This window comes from Pelophylax lessonae (assembly GCF_965119305.1).
Source record: "Pelophylax lessonae genome assembly, chromosome: 2".
NCBI lineage: Eukaryota > Metazoa > Chordata > Amphibia > Anura > Ranidae > Pelophylax > Pelophylax lessonae.
The window spans coordinates 643,378,880-643,398,917 of record NC_138769.1 but is presented as its reverse complement, the minus strand read 5'-3'; the positions used below and the strand labels follow the sequence as shown (position 1 = coordinate 643,398,917).

The 20,038-nt window shown below is 39.7% G+C and overlaps 1 protein-coding gene across 4 annotated transcripts in view; it reads right to left on the bottom strand.

Annotated features, from left to right (window-relative positions):
- Positions 1 to 20,038, bottom strand: part of NBEA (neurobeachin) — a 1,052,497-nt gene that overhangs the window by 686,807 nt on the left and 345,652 nt on the right. For all 4 annotated transcript variants that reach the window (XM_082246613.1, XM_082246612.1, XM_082246614.1 and 1 more), the window contains exons 14-16: positions 13,150 to 13,229; positions 6,347 to 6,409; positions 2,860 to 2,957 (exon numbers count right to left, since the gene is read on the bottom strand). In XM_082246613.1, the coding sequence (XP_082102739.1) occupies positions 2,860 to 2,957; positions 6,347 to 6,409; positions 13,150 to 13,229 (241 nt within the window). The remainder of the gene's footprint in view (positions 1 to 2,859; positions 2,958 to 6,346; positions 6,410 to 13,149; positions 13,230 to 20,038) is intronic.

The following is a 20,038-nucleotide window of genomic DNA, read 5'->3' as shown; positions in this document are numbered from 1 at the left end:
CTGTCGGAGGACGTAAGAGAAAATCAATCTTTTGTCCTGACCATAACAAATGAAGAAAATATGTACAAAACCCAAGACACATTTTCTTTAAAAAAAAAAAATGCATAGTCTTCACAATTATATATGCAATTTTTGTATTCATTCCTACAATGTGTGTATATTCACTGATGTCCCAATATTATTGGCCTGTGTATTTAGATTTCTTCCCACAAAACCCAATTAGGGGAGTTAAGGGTGACTCAGAAATTCCTCTATGAAAAATAATTATCTTGATCCACTACAAGAAACAATCAGTGCTGTTCTCTAGAATGAACGTAACAATCCTGACTTTGTTTTATAGACGTGGAGTACAGAGAGGTTTATTGTGTCCAGAGATTACAAGCTGTATTTCAGCAAATATGAAAGAAAAAAAGAATCATTGTCTGAGGTCACACGATCTGGCATCAGTGGTTTGGCCATTATACACAAAATCTCTCCGTCTCTCAAAACAGCATCATAACATACACACATTACAACAGTTACATATATCAGTGCATTTACTTCTAATTCAAGGTTTTTGTGAATGCATACAGTGCATTCGGAAAGTACCCACAGCGCTTCACTTTTTTCACATTTTGTCATGTTACAGCCTTATTCCAAAATTAATTAAATTCATTCTTTTCCTCAAAATTCTACAAATAATATTGCATGAAAACATAAAAGAAGTTGGTTTTAAATCTTTGCAAATATATTAAGAATAAAAAACACAGCCTTTGCCAGGACACTCAAAATTGAGCTCAGGTGCATCCTGTTTCCACTGATCATCCTTGAGATGTTTCTACAACTTGATTGGAGTCCCCCTGTGGTAAAATCAGTTGATTGGACATGATTTGGAAAGGCACACACCTGTCTATATAAGGCCCCACAGTTAACAGTGCATGTCAGAGCACAAACCAAGCTATGAAGCCCAAGTAATTGTCTAGACCTCCTGAGACAGGATTGTATCGAGGCACAGATCTGGGGAAGAGTACAGAACCATTTCTGCAGCATTGATGATGCCAATGAGCACAGTGGCCTCCATGATTCGTTAATAGAAAAGGTTTGGAACCACCAGGACTCGTCCTAGAGCTAGCCGCCTGGCCAAACTGATCGATCGGGGGAGAAAGGCCTAAGTCAGGGAGGTGACCAAGAACACGATGGTCACTCTGACAGAGCTCCAGCATTTTTCAGTGGAGAGGAGGGAACCTTCCAGAAAAGCAATCATCTCTGCGGCACTCCATCAATCAGGCCTATATGGTAGAGTGGCAAGATGAAAGCCACTCCTCAGTAAAAGGCACCTGGAGTTTGCCAAAAGGCACCTGAAGGCTCTCAGACCATGAGAAACAAAATTCTCCGGTCTGATTATACAAAGATTGAACTCTTTGGCCTGAATAGCAAGCATGTCTGGAGACAACCAGGCACCACTCATGACCTGGACAATACCATGGTGGTGGCAGCATCATGCTGTGGGGATATTTTTCAGCGGCAAGAACTGGGAGACTAGTCAGGATCAAGGGAAAGATGAATGCAGCAATGTACAGATACATCCTTGATGAAAACCTGCTCTAGACCTCAGACTGGGGTGAAGGTTCATCTTTAAACAGGACAATGACCTTAAGCACACAGCCAAGATAACAAAGGAGTGGCTATGGAACAACTCTGTAAATGTCCTTGAGTAGCCCAGCCAGAGCCCAGATTTGAACACAAATGAATATATCTGGGGAGATCTGAAAATGGCTGTGCCCTGATACTCCCCATTCAACCTAAAGGAGAAGTCCTGCAAAGAAGAATGGGAGAAACTGCCCAAAATTAGATGTGCCAAGCTTGTGGCATCATACTCAAAAAGCCTGAGGCTGTAATTGGTGCCAAAGATGCTTCAACAAAGTATTATTATTATTAAGGATTTCTATAGTGCCAGCAGTTTACGCAGCGCTTTACAATATTAAGTATTGAGCAAAGACTGAATACTTATGTACATGGGATGTTTTTCGTTTTTTTTTTTTTTTTTTTTTAAATATGCAAAGATTTCAAACAAACTTCTTTCACGTTGTCATTATGGGGTATTTTTTGTAGAATTTTGAGGAAAGAAATTGAATTTATTCCATCTTGGAATACCATAACGAAACGTGGAAAAAGTGAAGCACTGTGAATACTTTCCGGATGCACTGTAAAAGCTGATCAATACTCACTAATTAAATGGAAACGCCAAGCAGCTGCAATGCCAAGTCATTAGAAATATATAAACTTGTTAATTGTTTTTCAAGGATGCAGTTTCGTCTTACATCATTGGTTAGTAAAGTACATTATGTGCAGTTGAAATAAATATGCTAATCAATAATTTTTTTACCTTTGGTATAATATTTGAAACTAATTATATATTGCATATCAATGATAGTGTTTCAATAATACTCTTGTATAAAGTTAAGCTGGTCATACACTTTTATTTGTTCAGCCACTGAGATAATAAACAAAAAAAAAAACAGATTCCTCCAGCCACACAAACAAGGTGGATGTAGGAGCCCCCCTGCTGTATTCCGACAGCTGCACCCATAGGTCTCCGAATGCACTTTAACACATGATAAAATACAAATTTTAGAGCTGAGGATTAGTTAAAACTCCCAAGCAGTATATATATGGCCCTAGAACTACATACTGCTCTCACACCGGTGTGGGCAGGGATATGCAACGTGTAAGGCAATTGCCGTTTTGGTACATGGGCATCCTGGCTCATGTATTTACATTCCTATGTGCATGTACATGGGACGGGGGGCCTCTAAATGTTTTTCAGTGTAAAAGTTGAGTGCTTGGGTTTAACTTTTTTAAACTGTGGTTTTGCCTCACCGTATTCCATTCCTCTGATCAAATGCTGGTATCATCGATGCAGGATGTTCAGACATGAGAGCCACCAGAAGCTGCAGAACATCGTGAATATTCTCATCCTGTAATACAGGGACAAACAAGTCACACTCTTAGATGACCCACTATTTCCACAGCCAGCATCAGTTCAAGTTATGTATAATGAAGCTTGTCTGAGCTCTCTATTCTGGAAAACTAATTGCCAATAGATATAGTACATGGAAATACAGCTTCCTATGCTAACTGCACTAGGCCTTTAACCTTGCTCTAATGGTTACACCTCCCTTAAAGACAGTTTTAATAAGGTGTGTGTAACAAAATTCATATAAACTGGAAACGTTGTGGGCATGAGTCATCAAATAAAAAAAACACACTGTACTGCTGTTGCCCCTAGATATGCTAGTCTCTCACATTCACTAGAACCTCATTAATTCCTAATCTGCAGAAGCTGAATGAAGTATAGAAGCAAGAGAAACCATAATGGAATGGCTAGTAAAGTTGTGTGTCCTCTCATAACCTGCCATTTGGAAGGAGTCATGTGATCTCTAATCAGCTGCCACTGAAAACAGGCCACATGATGTGAAGGCTAACTGCTTCTGTTAGTAAGCTGCAAGGGGACAAAACAGGCCAAAGAACATTTTTCAATTTTTCAGAAGAGCAACAGTCTAAAACCAGTCGCCTTCAAATTAGTTTGTGACTTATGGGTTTGGGCCTTCAATAGCAGGTACCCGCAATTATTGTAGTATTATGTGCAGTAACAAGAACTCCCCATAAATATGCCCATAACCAACTCTGGGAAATTTTGGGTTCCACTTTAACACAAACAGAAACTTTTTGAGTAGCCCTAACAGCTGAAACCTAAAAAATAAAGACTGTACATGTTCACTTCTGCATGAAACAAAGTGCATTCCTTCTCTGAGCCGCCAAACTCCAATGCTTTTTTAGATTATCTCTTCAACTGAGTTCAGCCGTCTGGACATTGGGTCAGGTAAGTACTTACATTGTTTGGTTTGTATTTCTTTCAGGTTTAAAAAGGAGGGAAAGGGTTGCTTATATATATATATATATATATATATATATATATATATATATATATATATATATATATATATATATATATATATATATACATAGGAAATTAGCTAGTTCTAGCACACCCTTATAGATATACTATTAGGTTCCAAGGTAGAGCTGTGGTGTCAAAGAAGTATGTATGTGTGTATATATATATATATATATATATATATATATATATATATATATATATATATATAAACATTTTTGTGATTCCAGTCATGAAAAAGCAAAGTACAATGTTTTCAAACATTTTAGGGAGACACATGGAGGAAATACTAATTCTTTTACAGTATCTCACAAAAGTGAGTACACCCCTCACATTTTTGTAAATATTTTATTATATCTTTTCATGTGACAATACTGAAGAAATGACGCTTTGCTAAAATGGAAAGTAGTGAGTGTACAGCTTGTATAACAGTGTAAATTTGCTGTTCCCTCAAAATAACTCAACACACAGCCATTAATGTCTAAACTGCTGGCAACAAAAAGTGAGTACACCCCTAAGTGAAAATGTCCAAATTGGCCCCAAAGTGTCAATATTTTGTGTGGCCACCATTATTTTCCAGCACTGCCTTATCCCTTAAGCATGTCTCCAGACCTAAACCCTATTGAGCATCTGTGGGGCATCCTAAAACGGAAGGTGGAGAAGTGCAAGGTCTCTAATATCCACCAGCTCCGTGATGTCATCATGGAGGAGTGGAAGAGGACTCCAGTGGCAATTTCTAAAGCTCTGGTTAACCCCTTGCCCAAGAGGGATAAGGCAGTGCTGGAAAAAAATGGTGGCCACACAAAATATTGACACTTTGGGGCCAATTTGGACATTTTCACTTAGGGGTGTACTCACTTTTGTTGCCAGCGGTTTAGACATTAATGGCTGTGTGTTGAGTTATTTTGAGAGAACAGCAAACTTACACTGGTATACAAGCTATACACTCACTACTTTCCATTTTAGCAAAGCGTCATTTCTTCAGTGTTGTCACATGAAAAGCTATAATAAAATATTTACAAAAATGTGAGGGGTGTACTCAGTTTTGTGAGATACTATACATTTTGTGGCATTGAGAGAGTAGCAAAAAGGAAAGGGAACAGACATCGGAGACTTTTAGGGGAGGGGGTGGATTGATAGATTGCAAAGTTGCATGCCACAGGGTTTAACCCTCTGGTGGGACTTTGACCTGTATCTACGCTAACCTCCCTCTCTTGGTCTCTTTAGATATATTATCATTCTATTTTTCATACAGCTTTATTTCAAAGAATGTTTGTCTGTTCCCCCCCGGCTATGTGCTCTGGTATTATATATATATATATATATATATTGTTTTTGCTGTTTATTCTGCGTGTAATGAAGATGCATATACCAGGCTCCAAGGAGTTTATTGTTGATTACTGCCCTTGGAGAATCTTAGTGTGTTTAAAATGTGAAGTGTGCCATTTGTAGTTAGGATTAAAGCCCCCTGAGGGCTGAAGCTGCTTGTTTTCTGATTTTTTTTTCATTTCTGCCTACATTTAAACAAAAATAGATTTTTTTTTGCTGTTAAGGACCAATGGCATTCATCCTAAACCTCTGCACTTTGCCTATATGTTGGAGATTACTGTAATAAAAACCAGCAACTGCTGCGGCCTCTCCTCTTCTGCAGGATGACTGCTCTTGTACCCACCCCCCCTGTCGTTTTCTGCAGGAAGTTGGCACTGGATGGGTCTGCTTGTAATGGAAACTACAAGCAGCCATGCTGACACTTATTGCACAAGTAAGTTGCACCGTTATCAGGAATCAGCTTAGACAAGGATGTGCAGCAGATATTTTAAAGCATGCAAGTAAATGGGAAGTCACTGCAAACGGGCTACAGGAAATCAGGAAATCCTCAGTGAAAATATATTATATATAAAAAGATGGTAGAAGGTTTAATACATTTTATTTGGGGAAAAAAAAAAAAGGAATGGTATTTTATACAAAGTTCTTTAGAAAACCAAATATCACACAGTCAAGATTTAAATGTACTTTAACAGCACATAACTGTGTTTTCCTAAACTCCCTCAGACGGCACCCACTATGTACATCCCCCACTTTGCCCTAAAAAAATATCGCAAAACCTGCCGTGTTTCAGCTCCATTTAGAGTAACCATCACCAGTGCTGTGTGTGTCTCAAATTGCAGAATGTTGCATTAGATGAGGGTCAGTTGAGACGCTCAGTCAAACCATCAAAAATCAGACAAGATGAAAGCACATTCATTTTTTGGCACTCCTGGAAGTCTATCAAGCCTTTGCACAGACGTGCTGCCTGAAAACTATTTAGAACTCAAGTAAACACACAAATTCCATTTGTAATGTCATACAGCAATCCTAAAAAATGTCAATAACCCAATTAACTGGTATTAAAAAATGACTGAGACATACCTCATGCATTGTCAGCAGGTAATTTAAAATGCTCTGTAGCTCATCTTCTTTGACCCCTCGGTCCTGAAAAAAACACAAGATGTTATTTAAACATAATGGGGTCGATTTAATAAAGACAAATAGACTGTGCACTTTGCAAGTGCCGTTACACTCATTTTCCCCAGAGTTAGTAAATGTGGTGAAGCCCTGCTGATTCACCTTCAATCTAAAAGTCTCGGTTATAAACCACTGGGTTCATGAACAACCTATTGCCTTGTCTAATCATGGTCTCATGAATATTCAGGTAGGTGTGTCTAAGAGTTTGCAAACACTAACTTTCAGAAAAACAGAATTTGCATAGGAGCCCCAGAGACCCTAATTCAGAGCGGTCAATGGGAAGTATCTTCCACAGGAGCTGTAAGAAGGACTGGATGGAGGAATGTTTAAAACAGAAGCCGTAGAATAGATTGCAATCACAAAGGTTAATAGGTACAGGGTCACGACAAGCCTGCTTTCCCTCACTCCTCAATCAAAAAGTTCTAAGTGTAGTTATCCTTTAAGATATTCGCCTTCCTTTGTCCAGTCAGAAGGAGAAGTCAGGCCAGTGATCCAGCTGTCCCCATCACAGTGTGTTGGGGTTCTTTTCCACATGTATCAGCTGCCACTTTTGAAATTGGTGTGTCTATCATTCAGAGAAATCTGTGATAAAATGAGCTACAAGTTCTGCTGCCACCACAGCAGACAGACTTGTAGTTCTCAATGAACCCAAGTGCGGTAATCACTGCACTTCTATCAGTCCAGTGACACTTCTTCTCTCCAACTGAAAGTCTGTATCTTGGTATAAAGGGAGAGCTGAATGAGGAGTCTGCAGGAGAATGGCATGAACCCACGCGACCTACGTGGGTGCAATATGCAAAAAAAAAAAAAAATGCACTTTTTCCCTGCAAATTTATGTTCATTTAATAATATTAATAATATTGTTTTTTTAAGATGGACATTATTTTCATCTGAAAAAAAGTGAGGGAAGGGGCATGGGTATGCTCTATGACAGAGCAGCACAGGTTAAAAGGTTGTTGGCATACGACAGTCCATATTATAAATAAATATATATATATATATATATATATATATATATATATATATATATATATATATATATATATATACACACAGGTCCCTCTCAATAAATTAGCATATTGTGATAAAATTCATTATTTTCTGTAATGTACTGATAAACATTAGACTTTCATATATTTTAGATTCATTACACACAACTGAAGTAGTGCAAGCCTTTTATTGTTTTAATATTGATGATTTTGGCATACAGCTCATGAAAAAACAAAATTCCCATCTCAAAAAATTAGCATATTTCATCCCCAGTAAAAAAAAAAAAGTGTTTTTAATACAAAAAAAGTCAACCTTCAAATAATTATGTTCAGTTATGCACTCAATACTTGGTCGGGAATCCTTTTGCAGAAATGACTGCTTCAATGCAGCGTGGCATGGAGGCAATCAGCCTGTGGCACTGCTGAGGTGTTATGGAGGCCCAGGATGCTTCGATAGCGGCCTTGAGCTCATCCAGAGTGTGGGGTCTTGCGTCTCTCAACTTTCTCTTCACAACATCCCACAGATTCTCTATGGGGTTCAGGTCAGGAGAGTTGGCAGGCCAATTGAGCACAGTAATACCACGGTCAGTAAACCATTTACCAGTGGTTTTGGCACTGTGAGCTGGTGCCAGGTCGTGCTGAAAAATGAAATCTTCATCTCCATAAAGCTTTTCAGCAGATGGAAGCATGAAGTGCTCCAAAATCTCCTGATAGCTAGCTGCATTGACCCTGCCCTTGATAAAACACAGTGGACCAACACCAGCAGCTGACATGGCACCCCAGACCATCACTGACTGTGGGTACTTGACACTGGACTTCAGGCACTTTGGCATTTCCCTCTCCCCAGTCTTCCTCCAGACTCTGGCACCTTGATTTCCGAATGACATGCAAAATTTGCTTTCATCCGAAAAAAGTACTTTGGACCACTGAGCAACAGTCCAGTGCTGCTTCTCTGTAGCCGAGGTCAGGCGCTTCTGCCGCTGTTTCTGGTTCAAAAGTGGCTTGACCTGGGGAATGCGGCACCTGTAGCCCATTTCCTGCACACGCCTGTACACGGTGGCTCTAGATGTTTCTACTCCAGACTCAGTCCACTGCTTCCGCAGGTCCCCCAAGGTCTGGAATCAGTCCTTCTCCACAATCTTCCTCAGGGTCCGGTCACCTCTTCTTGTTGTGCAGCGTTTTCTGCCACACTTTTTCCTTCCTACAGACTTCCCACTGAGGTGCCTTGATAGAGCACTCTGGGAACAGCCTATTCATTCAGAAATTTCTTTGTGTCTTACCCTCTTGCCTGAGGGTGCCAATGATGGCCTTCTGGACAGCAGTCAGGTCGTCAGTCTTACCCATGATTGCGGTTTTGAGTAATGAACCAGGCTGGGAGTTTTTAAAAGCCTCAGGAATCTTTTGCAGGTGTTTAGAGTTAATTAGTTGATTCAGATGATTAGGTTAATAGCTCGTTTAGAGAACCTTTTCATGATATGCTAATTTTTTGAGATAGGAATTTTGGTTTTTCATGAGCTGTATGCCAAAATCATCAATATTAAAACAATAAAATGCTTGCACTACTTCAGTTGTGTGTAATGAAGCTAAAATATATGAAAGTCTAATGTTTATCAGTACATTACAGAAAATAATAAACTTTATCACAATATGCTAATTTTTTGAGAGGGGCCTGTATATATATATATATATATATATATATACACATACATACACACACACACACACAGTGGATATAAAAAGTCTACACACCCCTGTTAAAATGTCAGGTTTCTGCGATGTAAAAAAATGAGACAAAGATAAATCATTTCAGAACCTTTTCCACCTTTAATTTGACCTGTAAACTGAACAACTCAGTTGAACAACAAACTGAAATCTTTTAGGTGGAGGTAAGTAAAGTAAAAATAAAAAACATAATTGCATAAGTGTGCCCAACCACAAACTAATACTTTGTTGAAGCATCTTTTGATTTTATTGCAGCACTTAGTCTTTGTGTGTATGAGTATCAGCATGGCACATCTTGACTTGCAATAAGACTCCAAATCTGTCAGATTGCGAGGGCATCTCCTGTGCACAGCCCTCTTCAGATCTCCCCACAGATTTTCACTCGGATTCAGGTCTGTGCTCTGGCTGGGCCATTCCAAAAATGTCATCTTCTTCTGGTGTAGCCAATCCTTTTTTGATTTGGATGTATGCTTTGGGTCGTTGTCATGCTGAAAGTTGAAGTTCCTCTTCATGTTCAGCTTTGTAGCAGAAGCCTGAAGGTTTTGTGCCAATATTGTCTGATATTTCATAATTCTCTCTACCTTGACCAAGGCCCCTGTTCCAGCTGAAGAAAAACAGCCCCAAAGCATGATGCTGCCACCACCATGCTTTACTGCGGGTATGGTGTTCTGTGTTGTTTTTGCATCAAATATATCTTTTGGAATTATGGCCAAAAAGTTCGATCTTGGTTTCATCAGACCATAACACATTTTCCCACATGCTTTTGGGAGACTTCAGATGTGGGTATGCAAAATTTAGCAGGGCTTGGAGGTTTTTCTTCGTAAAAAAAGGCTTCCATCTTACCACTCTACCCCATAGCCCAGACATATGAAGAGATTGTTTTCACATGTACCACACAGCCAGTACTTGCCAGATATTCCTGCAGCTTCTTTAATGTTGTTGTAGGCCTCTTTGCAGCCTCCCTGACCAGTTTTCGTCTTGTCTTTTCATCAATTTTGGGAGGGACGTCCAGTTCTTGGTAATGTCACTGTTGTGCCATATTTTCTCTACTTGATGATGACTGTCTTCACTGTGTTCCATGGTATATCTAATGCCTTGAAAATGATTTTGTACCCTTCTCCTGACTGATACCTTTTAACAATGAGATCCCTCTGATGCTTTGGAAGCTCTCTGCGGACCATGGCTTTTGCTGTAGGATGCGACTAAGAAAATGTCAGGAAAGATCTACTAAAACAGCTTCAAGTGTTTGCATATGCTGCCAGTCCCTCTCTTGTATTCAGCTATAACACACTATGTAAGTGTCTGTGGAAAACGAAGCTTCTAAATACCATTTTTGCAGATATTGCCAGGCTGGTCACGTGACTCCCAGTCGCTCTTCTAGTCCGATCCAAGGCTACAGCAGGAGGAGCCGAGATCTCCCACTGACAACAGCTGAGAGGTCACATGACTGCTGTGCTGGCCGCTTGGCTCCTCCCGCTATAGCCCTTAGATGGGTGCGGAGAGCACTCTGGAGTCACGTGACCGGCCTGAAGCTATCTGCAAAAATGGTATTTAGAAGCTTTGTTTTCCACCTACTGTTACATAGTGTGTTATAGCTGAATACAAGAGAGGGTCTGGCAGTATTTTTTTTAAATGTTTAAATCGATACTAATAGCAGCAGGAGGGGAGGGGAGGAGTAGCTCACATACACACAAAGAGCTGTCAGGCAGGGAGGGGAGGAAGACACAGAACAGAGCGGATGATGGAGACATGTATCCTGACCATGATTCCATAGCTCAGCAGCCATGATAAATGTGGTCTGTTCTCAGGGGGGAAGTCAGGACCAGGCAGGATCAAACAGGTATTGTAGGAGATACAAAGGGGTAATTAAAAAAAAACAAAAGCACTATGCTATAGCTTGCACATTAAAGGGACAGGAGCATCATTTTTTTTTTTGGGGGGGGGGGGGGGGTAAACAACCACTTTAACTTTATTTGGGGTTAATCAGAGCCACTTTAATTTATGGCAGGTGTTTACTGACTCATATTGAACATAAGTTTGAATGTAATTGCTTAATTCTAAACACAAAGCTACATCCCCAGTTAAAAGAGGGTATGCACACTTATTTTTGTTTTTTATTTTTACTCCCCCTCCCCTAAAAGATTTCAGTTTGTTATTTAATTGAGTTGTACAGTTTATAGGTCACACTAAAGATGGAAAAAGTTCTGAAATGATTTATCTTTAATAGGGGTGTGTAGTTTTTTCTATATCCACTGTACACACACAAGGCATACAGCCTTTGGCCTGACTTTAAAATCTTTATTCAACAGTGGTATGATTTTTAATTATAGGCCGTTTAACCACTTTACTACCAGTCACGTAACCTCTACGTCGGCTGACTTTGAGTGGTTATACCGGGATGATGCCTCTAGCTAGAGGCATCATCCCGGTACCGTTGTTTGAAGCCGACGGTCGGCTTTCCGTCGGTAACGATCGATGCGGCTCGGGAGCCGCTCGATCGTTACCCGGGGGGGCGGGAGGGGACGTCCCCCCCCTCCCGCCGCCTTCCGCGGCTTTGCTCGGGGCTACCGTCCCACCGGGAGCCCCGAGCACCCAGCCGGCACGTCCGCCGGCTGGATGGAGTCCCGATGAATGCCGGAAACGGCATCGATCGGGTCTCCGATGACGTAACCCGGAGGCGGCGTCCATGACGTCACGTCCGGGTTACTGTGCTGCAAAAGGCGGCAGATTTGAAAAACGGCTGTATGCAAAAATGCCGTTTTCGGCGTTTTGCATACAGGGAAGTGTAGTGGAGGGGTCTAGGGTCTTTTAGACCCTCGATCCCTCCATAAAGAGTACCTGTCACGACATATTGCTGTCACCAGGGATGTTTACATTGCTTGTGACAGCAATAAAAGTGATCAGATTTTTTTTTTTTTTAAAAACCTGTAATAAAGTTTAAAAAAAAAGAAAAAATAAATAGGGAAAAAAAAAAAAAAAAATTTAGCCGTCCCCGTCACCGTTAGCTCGCGCACAAAAAAAAACGTATACGCAAGTCGAGCCGCAAATGAAATCGCTGTTCAAACCACACGTGTGAGGTATCGCCGCGATCGCCAGAGCGTGGGCAATAATTAAAAAAAAAGAGCTACACTCTAACTCTAAACTGGTAACCGTTAAATAAATTTAAAGCGTCGCAGATTGAGATCTCTATTGACCGTAGTTTGTCGCCATCCCACGGGGGGGCGCAATTTTAAACCGTAACATGTTTGGTATCTATTTACTCGGCGTGACATCATCTTTCACAATATACAAAAAAAATGGGCTAACTTTACTGTTTAGTATTTTTTAAATGCAGTGAAATGTGATTTTTCAAATTTTTTCCAAAAAAATGGCGTTTTAAAGACCGCTGCGCAAATACCGCGTGACAAAAAATTTTGCAATGACCGACATTTTATTCTCCAGAGTCTTTGCTAAAAAAATATATATAATGTTTGGGGGTTCTAAGTAGTTTTCTAGGAAAAAATACTGGTTTTAACTTGTGAACAAAAAGTGTCCGAAATAGGGCTGGGGCTAAAGTGGTTAAAAACACATACATACATTAAATATTAAACTTTTTTTTTTAAATATCTGAGAATTACCTGAATTTTTTTTAGATTATATGAAAGCATTATTATGGGTATTTTTTGCTATAATAGTTTGTAACACATACTTTTAGAACTGGTGGGAGCTCCAAAAGAGACAATGATTTATGGTATTTTGAACACAGAAGTCGAATTAATCAACACTGCACCAAACTGCAGTATTAAAACATGGAAGAGAAAAGGAATATGCATTTCTAACATTACATAATTATGATATATAAAACCAGATGCAAAACAGAATCCAAAGTAAAGTCTTAGCAAGAAGGACGAGTTAGTTTAGAAAATATCAAATGTTTTACCTATTCCTCAGTTTATGTCATGAATCAATAAATAAACTGGTAAACATATTCACATTCTCAAACAGAGAATTCATTACCTTTAAAATGAGCTGCTTCAGAAACAGCAACATAAATGCTCTCAGGGAAATGATTTCTTTCTGAGAAGGTCGGGAGCCATCTAAATAAAAAGAAATACCAACCGTTAAGTTTCCTATGGTAGGTAGACAATGCTCAAGATAACAGTTTACATGACTCTATATGGCTCTGTTCACATCCATCATTTACCTAAACCGGTCACCATTCTGGAAAGGGAAATGGAATCTCCCATTCATGTCTAAGAAAAGTGCCATTTGCAATGGTGCCATTAGCAGTGTGCTTCCAATGTAAGCTGCAGAATGGAGGCACTTCATAGAACATGCAGATCCTTTAAAGGCACCTTAATAATACATCAAAACTACAACTCTTTTTGATATATGGCTTTCAGCACAGAGTATGAATGTAACCTTTCATTGTGCTAACATTTTAGGTCTACAGCAATTTTGTCTACCAACAGACCAAAGATTCGCAGGTCCACCTTGACAGAGAACATTTTCAGGATCTCTTAAGGCCTCATGCACACAGCAGGTCTGGCCAACTCTCCAAGAAGCTTTTCCTCCCGGCAACAGCATTTTTGGCAGAAAAACGTCTGATGCTTACAAAAGTGAGTAACGCGTTTAGACGCATTCACACGCATCAATACCTTGGATTGTAATTCATTTCTGTGTACAGAATATTAATTTAATCTGGCCATTGAAATGAATTAACGTTCAAACGCTAGTTGCATGTTTAGTTTTTTTTTCCACCAAAACTCTGCTGCTCCTGGACGCACTCACTGGCAGTGTTTGTTTTTTTTCTGCCTCTAAACTCCTCTAACAGTCTGTGTGCGCAAAGAAACGTGGGCTAACATGCAGGGGTGTTAGGAGGCAAGAAAAAAAATGCCAGGCACCCCTAGGAGCAGCTGAAAAACATGCAATGTGTATGAAGCCTAAGTGGCAGAATCTGTGCACGCAGATCATTATCACAACTATTCTCACTGCGCCAAATCCTTATGTTCTTTTTGGAGCAATCAGATTGGAATTATGAATACTGCTACAGACAGGCAGTTCTCTCATCGAGAACCCCTTCAGCTGCCCAACATATGATATTTTTTTGTTCTGCAGAAAAAAAAAAAAGGAACAATCCAATTTTAATGGAGATTTTTTTACTTCTGATGCTTGTTTAGTGACCTTTCACAATGAAAATAAGAAAGTCTAATAGGGCTCTCCACTGCTCACTCTTATATCTTCCAGCTGCTGGAAAAAGACCGATCTCTTGAGGATAAGGGAGCAACACACAAAGACTGCATATCCTTAGCAAAAATGCATGTTGATTCATTCTATGAAACTGGATTATAATATATATATAAATATATATATGTATATATAAATACTGAGTTCTCATGTCGTTCTACTATGACAGGTGTCTTTCTACAAAGCAGAAACTGCATTCTAAATCAAAAAGACAGGAATGGAGTTCACACAAGTTGTACTAAATCTCCAGAGATGAAAATAATGAATTACTAGCTACACGGTCAGTGCTTTTTATCTGCTGTTGTATTGAGTTCACACATATCTGCTTTCACTGAAATAGGCAAATATGTACGCTCCAATGGTAATTCTCCATGGCATGCCTACAGAACAAATGCACTCTATCTGAATACTCTTCATTCAATAATCAGTTCAGAGAAGCATTCTGCCCTAAAGGGAAACAATATCTTACATCGAGTGCTGTCTGAATGGGTATCTATCACACACCTTTCACCAAAGGCCTTTCCCTTTCCAATAAACTGAGCCACGTAAACAAATTTAATTAACACTGAAACTGGGTTCACGTGTTGCAAAAGACAACTGAGTGCAGAAAGTAACCTATTAGACATCACTTTGTCTCCCCAAACTGCCCTAAGCCAATTATGGATTGGCTGCTCAGAGTAAGGGTCATTTAGATTTGCAATTGGGGAGCGTTAAAAAACACACAGTTGAGCCACCTACAGTAACTGAACACAACTCATTTAAGCATTCATGACGCAAATGCCTCACTTCGTTGGTGCAGTACTCACAGGGTGGAAAAAGTGGTGAGTAGGCATCAAATCGCCTCCTTTACGAATGTCAAATGTCTCAGAAAAGAGAGGCACGGCAATTAATGTATCTTTTATCTGGAAATTTTCCTAAAAATAGCAGTGCATTTCCTAGTGTGTGAGTGTGCCTAGGCACTACAGTACCTACAGCCTTAAAGCTGTATATCGTCAGCGTAGGATCTCAGGCACTGATGCCTCTGACTGCTCAGAAGATTTGGAATCCAGTTTGCAGGTGTCTCTTCTGTGCTGCTCACTGTTCTCCTTGCTGAAGACTCCAACATGAGGAAGCAAAGCCTTGCCTTTGCCAAGATGGTCACCTCCACACACAGCACAGAACAAAGTATGGTAAGTCAGTAATGAGAAAAGATTAGCTGTAGGGAGGCCAAGGGCAATACTGGTGATTAGTCCTTTTCCCTCTGCCAGCCTTTATTTTGGCACAGCTTCAACAGTTCACTTTCTCTTTGAAATGAAATTTTACATTTACAGAGCAGAGGAAAAACAAATGCACCTAACATATGCCCAGATAAATATACTATCAGATTTCAAATTCTTATATGGATATGTTTATATAAAGTCTTACTTTCCTTCAAAACTGAGATAATACTACCAGAGGAACATAGCAAAAAGACAAACTATGTTTAATGATTATTTCACAGGGGACAGATCTGCTTTGGTCAGCAAGGGATCAGTCCACTGATCCACTGCTGAGCAGAGCAGGCAGATGACAAGTCCGTGTCTGCTCATTTTATGCAGAGTGGACACGGACTGAGCCCACTCTGCTCTATGGGTGGTCAGGTGTAAACAGACCGGCTATCAGTTTACACCCGATTCGCCTACACAGAAGAGGATGGATCCTCTTGCATTTGTTTTGAGTGGACCAGATTGGAGGTAGGCAGGCGTAAACAGACATGTCCTTTTACACTCGTTGGTCCATAGGGATGAATGGATCGTCTAATCAGGTCCCCCTAAAAAACAGACAGGCGAGCCTGATCAGATTGGTCGCGTGAAAGGGGCCTTATAACATTGCACAGTGTGCTGCCTCCAGCAGCTGAATGAGCAATATAACTGCATCTATGTATATAATGGTGTTTGACTGTAATTGTTCACTAGTATGCTGCCCTGCCAGCAAATTGAGTTGAACATTTCTGTTCATAGAGGGGGAGGCCCTCGCAGTTTCTAATGGGTAGTTGGATTGTTCATGTATGGCCCATAACCCCTGATGTGTGTGGGCACACAATGCCAGTATGCTGCCATATAACAAATGACATTCCTCTACACTCACTACAATGACCAGACTTCTTCCCACAGATCAGATGTACTGTATGCTCAATTTATTGAGGCATAAAGTTAAAAGTTCTTACATCTAAGCACAACAAAGTAGCCTGAGGAAGTAGCTACAAGCTCAGTAAATCTTAAAATTGGCTGTACTTGTAAGACATGTGTCAGAAATAACTAATGTTCTCTACAAAAAATCAACTACAGAAGCAAGATTTCAGTTTCTGGATACAACTCGTTTTCACATCTAGGAGAAACCCATCAATAAAATAAAAGGCTGGCCAACTGGCAGACCGAACCATAGAATGAGATGGGTAATACATTTGAGTGGCCCTCATTATTCCTGATAACCTCAAAGAACCTCACTCTGTAAAAAGCTGGTTGACCTGGAGTCTACAAACTAAATAAAAAGGTATTGACTTTCTGGTATACTATTTGCTGATCTTCAGAAGTTCTGACTTTACTTGCTTGCCCATTACAGGTCAGTCACTCAAATTGCTGAAACCACAGACAAGCAGGCATCTAGCATTTTCAAGTCTGAAATAGCAGCTTCCGTAATATATTAAATAAAAATTAAATAAAAATAATTAAATAAAAAGAAATCTTGCGCTTTATATGCTCACACCCTATTGAAGTGAAATCAAACGGAATAGTGTGTATAAATGCGAGTAAGTGTGCTGCAACTTGAACAACAAATGAGGGTGAATTGCTAATTTGAGGGGTGTGGATCACATCGGTGGCGGATCTTTTGGGTGTCACCCTACTCTATTAGCAGTGGAAATCTCACAGGATCATATGGTCTATCACTACCACAATATTTTTTTGGGGACTCTCTTTCACCATTACTGCAATATTGTTTTTGGACTCCTTTTTTCACCAATATTATATTATATTATAGATTTTGGACTTTTCAGTTTATTCTATGGTTGCTTTTGATTTATCATGGACTATTTTCTGGATGAAGTCACATTGATTAATCTCTTATAGCACTTATGTTTCATTGTACAGTCACATTCACAGTGATTTTACTCATTTTTTGTGCGCAACTAGTGTCGTTTTTCTTTCACTATTTTGCATTCCATAGTATATTGTTACAATAAAGGTTTCTTTTAACTAGGCATCTGAATGCAGCACACAGCATAATTCATAAGTAACATGGCTACACAGGACTGCATTTTAGGAGTAAAGAAAAATGGTCGGGAGCCTTGCAGTGCCTTCTATTAGACAACTTTGAAAGATAATGGAGCTTTAGTAAAGGACTGACTTGAATTTTACCATATGGCTTATATACAGATATTTTAATAGTAGAGATGGTTTCTTCGGGAGATTAATGGTCAAAAAGTTCTGTGTAAAGAAAATACCCCTACCCAAGACAAAGGAGATTTATCCATATTTTGAAAAAAAAAAAAGAAAATGATTCATACACTATTTTGAAGGTACAAAAAAGGATTGTGCAGGGGAGGATTGTGAACTTTTGGCTTGGGAAGTAAACACGATTGACAATTTCATAGTAAGGACAGAATTCTATGGGCCAATGGCAAAGGCGGGGACTTTCCAGCAGAAACGCAGATAATTAGCCATCCTATATCTGGTATACAAACAATATTTATGTGGGAAAGTTGAAAAAAGAAAATGAGAGAACACCAAGTTTCTTTTGTTTTTTATTATTTAAAGAGCACATGAACTTGTGAATTTCTTCTGAAACTGATTAAACATACGACTACAAAAAAACTGAATACCCCCTACCCTAATATAATTTATACAACTGTCTACATAATTCAATTACCATCACATTTCATTGCCAAGATTTTCCTTGTTGATCAACAACAAAAAAAATAAAAAAATCTCTCTCTTTGCATGATGTGTGTGTGTGTGTGTGTGTGTATATATATATATATATATATATATATACATATACACAGTGCATTGCAAAAGTATTCGGCCCCCTTGAATTTTGACCTTTTGCCACATTTCAGGCTTCAAACATAAAGATATAAAACTGTAATTTTTTGTTAAGAATCAACAAGTGGGACACAATCATGAAGTTGAACGAAATTTATTGGATATTTCAAACTTTGTTCAATAAAAAACTGAAAAATTGGGCGTGCAAACTTATTAAGCCCCGTTTTTTTTGGTGCCTCAAGCCAAGTCAAGGGTGGGACTTTATGGGCAAGTAGATGCAAGTATTGATGTATAGGTATACAATATATATAAAATATATACAAAGAATAATCAAAGATATATGGTTCCACAAAGGATGAAGAAGTCAAAAACAATAATTTATTTACAAAAATAATTTTCCAAGTATATTGCATAACATAATGGTGAGTATAGTGCTTGGGGTAAGGAGCCCAAGTGTGAGAAGGTAAGAAAAAAGTTGATTCCGAGGAATCAGTGACAATGGTGCAAAGGTGACAAGTTTTTGGGATTTTTGGGCTGTTTTTCAGTAGATGTTAAAAGGACTAGGTGTCCTCCCAAAAAGGTCCCAGTTTGCTGACGCGTTTCGGCTCACAGGCCTTTTTCAAAGCTTAAAGTCACTCAGTGTTTGTTCTGTGAAAAACAAAGTTGTATTTCAGTTTATTTGGGGCCTTAGTTTAACCATAGGTAGAATACAAAAAATGGGTAGAAAAATATTTCCACATACATTAATAGGGCTGGCGGCTAGTGCGTCAGGGTCCCCTGTCCTTATTATAGTCACAGCGGGATCAAGTTCTGCGCAAAGACCTGGGATGGTATAGATGAAGAAAGAGGGTAATCATTGGATACTGTGTGTCCAAATTATATCTTTAATGTGTATTTAATGTATTTTAAGGTTTGTGACCACTTACAGTTGCGGGGGTTAGTACGTGCTTCCTCATTGGGGGGGGGGGGTGGTTATTCCTCCCTCTGACCGTGCCAAATGCTTGGTCTACAATGTATAGTAATAAAGTGTATCAGAGCGGTCTGTTACATAGTTTTCATTAAACTTCCCAGTTAAGTGAAAGAGTGCTTGCAACAGTATACAAGGTGACTTGTAAGTGCCAAATTTTATTGATGGATAGGGATTCCCCTATATGACTTACATTTAAATGGTCTTTGAATAAGCAGAGTGGTTCATCCGGACGGCGCAGGTAGTGTCCGTCTCCTTCCTCCTGTTAAGGAGAAGTGAGAGCTGACTGTTGATCCCCGGCCTTTTAAAGACGTCCGCACATGCGCAGTAAGTTCTGCATGTGGGACGGCTTAGACTCCGAGCGTGACGTGGCGTCTGTATAGTAACCTGCGCTTGTCGGATGCGCGCGCAGGTTGCCACGGCCGTTGTGAAGGACGCTCTCTGGCCGCCAGCACGGAAGAAGGTACCCTCCTTCCCATGATTGGGATTGGTGGGTCCCAGGCCGCCCCTACATCGGAGTGTAGGGGCTACCCGTGCTGGGTGTGACTAGAAGGAATGTGGTGGGCCGATCTGTACCGCCGACAGCCATAATCGATGTATGTGGAGTATCGCAATATGGATTGGATAACAAGAACTGGTCTTTTGTATAAATTAATAGCCATAGGCAAAACAGAGTATGCTAAACAGACAT